The sequence below is a fragment of the Sinocyclocheilus anshuiensis genome, unplaced genomic scaffold (genome assembly GCF_001515605.1).
Source record: "Sinocyclocheilus anshuiensis isolate Anshui unplaced genomic scaffold, SAMN03320099.WGS_v1.1 scaffold658, whole genome shotgun sequence".
Taxonomy (NCBI): Eukaryota; Metazoa; Chordata; class Actinopteri; order Cypriniformes; family Cyprinidae; genus Sinocyclocheilus; species Sinocyclocheilus anshuiensis.
This window is the reverse complement of record NW_015542402.1, coordinates 1947071-1949010: the sequence shown is the minus strand read 5'-3', so window position 1 is coordinate 1949010 and position 1940 is coordinate 1947071. Positions and strand designations below refer to the sequence as shown.

General features: G+C 46.7%; 1 protein-coding gene across 1 annotated transcript in view; it reads left to right on the top strand.

Moving 5' to 3' along the window:
* The first annotated feature begins 730 nt into the window (after positions 1–730).
* The window catches only part of LOC107693001 (UPF0461 protein C5orf24 homolog), a 4386-nt gene continuing 3176 nt past the window's right edge, over positions 731–1940 (top strand). The window contains exon 1 of the mRNA XM_016492249.1: positions 731–1433. Within this exon, the coding sequence (XP_016347735.1) occupies positions 826–1433 (608 nt within the window). The 5' untranslated portion in view covers positions 731–825. The remainder of the gene's footprint in view (positions 1434–1940) is intronic.

The following is a 1940-nucleotide window of genomic DNA, read 5'->3' as shown; positions in this document are numbered from 1 at the left end:
CACACACACACACTCACTCGCTCTCTCTCTCTAACACACACACACAGAATATTTCATGAAGAGCTCCAGCTGTGGAGTTTAACACCGAAAACTTGGAAGATCACATGAAATGAGTTCAGTCCATGACTGTGAGCTTGATGATGATGATGCATCCTGTTCTGATTATTCACTCTAAGTCAGGACACTGCAGGTGAACAGAGTAACGCATTTAACTAACAGATCTCACCATACTCTCCACAGCTGATTAATCACTGTAACTGCTTAGTATTACAGCTTTCTGAAATTTAGTTTGAATATGCAAATGTGACATACAGAAACCAAACACATTTTCACCATGTTTTTAGGAGTAAAATTATGTATAAATCAGTGTAAATGATACAGTGGGTCTAGAAAAGAATCAGCTTCCTTTAAAATAATCACATGTTGTTGCTTTGCAGTCTGAAATGAAGAAATGAAGTCAGTAGAGACAAATCCCAACAGACTAAAGGCTGTAATTAAAGCAACAGCTGCTTCAACAGAATACTGACACAAGGGGCTTATCCTCAATAATTCTGTTTTTTATTTGTTTTTCTGACATGTTGGTGTTTTATCTTTCACTTGGATGTTGTAAGTCGCACTGAGTAAATACAGCTGGATAAAACACAAACTGTGTCCGTCTTCATTTCAGACTGCAAAGCAACAACATGTGATTATTTTAAAGAGTGCTGATTCTTTTCTAGATCCACTGACTGTATAAAAAAACAAAAAAAAAGGAGTCTGAAGGGGTTTTGACATCTTTATCCCCTTTCTCACGTGCATCTCTCTCCTGGCGTCTGTCAGCAGAAGATGATGCGCCAGGTGTCCAGCAGCAGCGATTACTGCGTCGACAGCAGGCCGTCGTGTTTAGCTGAGGACGGGAGACTCTCGCCGAGCCACTTTGATTTGTGCCCCACCAAGTTCTATCAGTCCTTCCCTCCTCAGCGCTCGCGGCAGATGTGCTTCGCTTACCTGCCGCCTCCAGCCGCCGCCGTCCTCAAACCCACACCGTGCCAGAGGCAAGACTGCCACGAGGAGCCGCCGCTGTCCCCGGGGCCCGCGGTTGCTCAGGGCAACGACAAGAGTGGGGACTCCAAGAAGAAGAGTGCGTCAGGGAGGTCTGGTAAACGCGGGCGTCCGGCAGGCACCACCAAATCAGCCGGATACAGAACCAGCACAGGCAGACCTCTGGGCACCACCAAGGCTGCCGGCTTCAAGACCAGTCCGGGGCGGCCGCTGGGCACCACCAAAGCTGCGGGGTATAAAGTGAGTCCCGGTCGCCCGCCGGGGAGCATCAGGAGCCAGTCCTGCCTGAGCAAACTGAGCTACAGCGCCTGCAGCGGAGCCGCGTTTCCCTACAGCATCATGCACAAACCTGGAGCCTGTGACGCTGCGCTGAAGGAGGAGACGACCACAGAGTAACCTCACCCTTCATTTGTGATATTACATTAAAGGAGTAGTTCAGCCAAAATTAAACTGTGCTCACCCTCAGATCATCCAAGATGTGGATGAGTTTGTGTCTTCATCAGGTTTGGAGAAATGTAGCACTGCATCAGTGTCTCAGCAATGGATGCTCTGCAGTGAATGGGTGCCGTCAGAATGAGTCCAAACAGCTGATAAAAACATCACAATAATCCACAAGTAATCCACAGCACTCCAGTCCATCAGTTAACATCTGGAGAAGACAAAAGCTGAAACAAATCCAGCATGAAGTCGTTTTTAACTAAAATACATTGAGTGCATAATCCATAATAACCCTTCCTCCAGTGCAAAAGTGTTCTGGTCTGAATCAGGAGAGAAATCTGCACAGATCAAGCACCGTTTACAAGCCAAAACAGCTTTTTTGAAGCTTTAGTGGATTATTGTGATGTTTTTATCAGCTGTTTGGACTCTCATTCTGACGGCACCCATTCACTGCAGAGCAT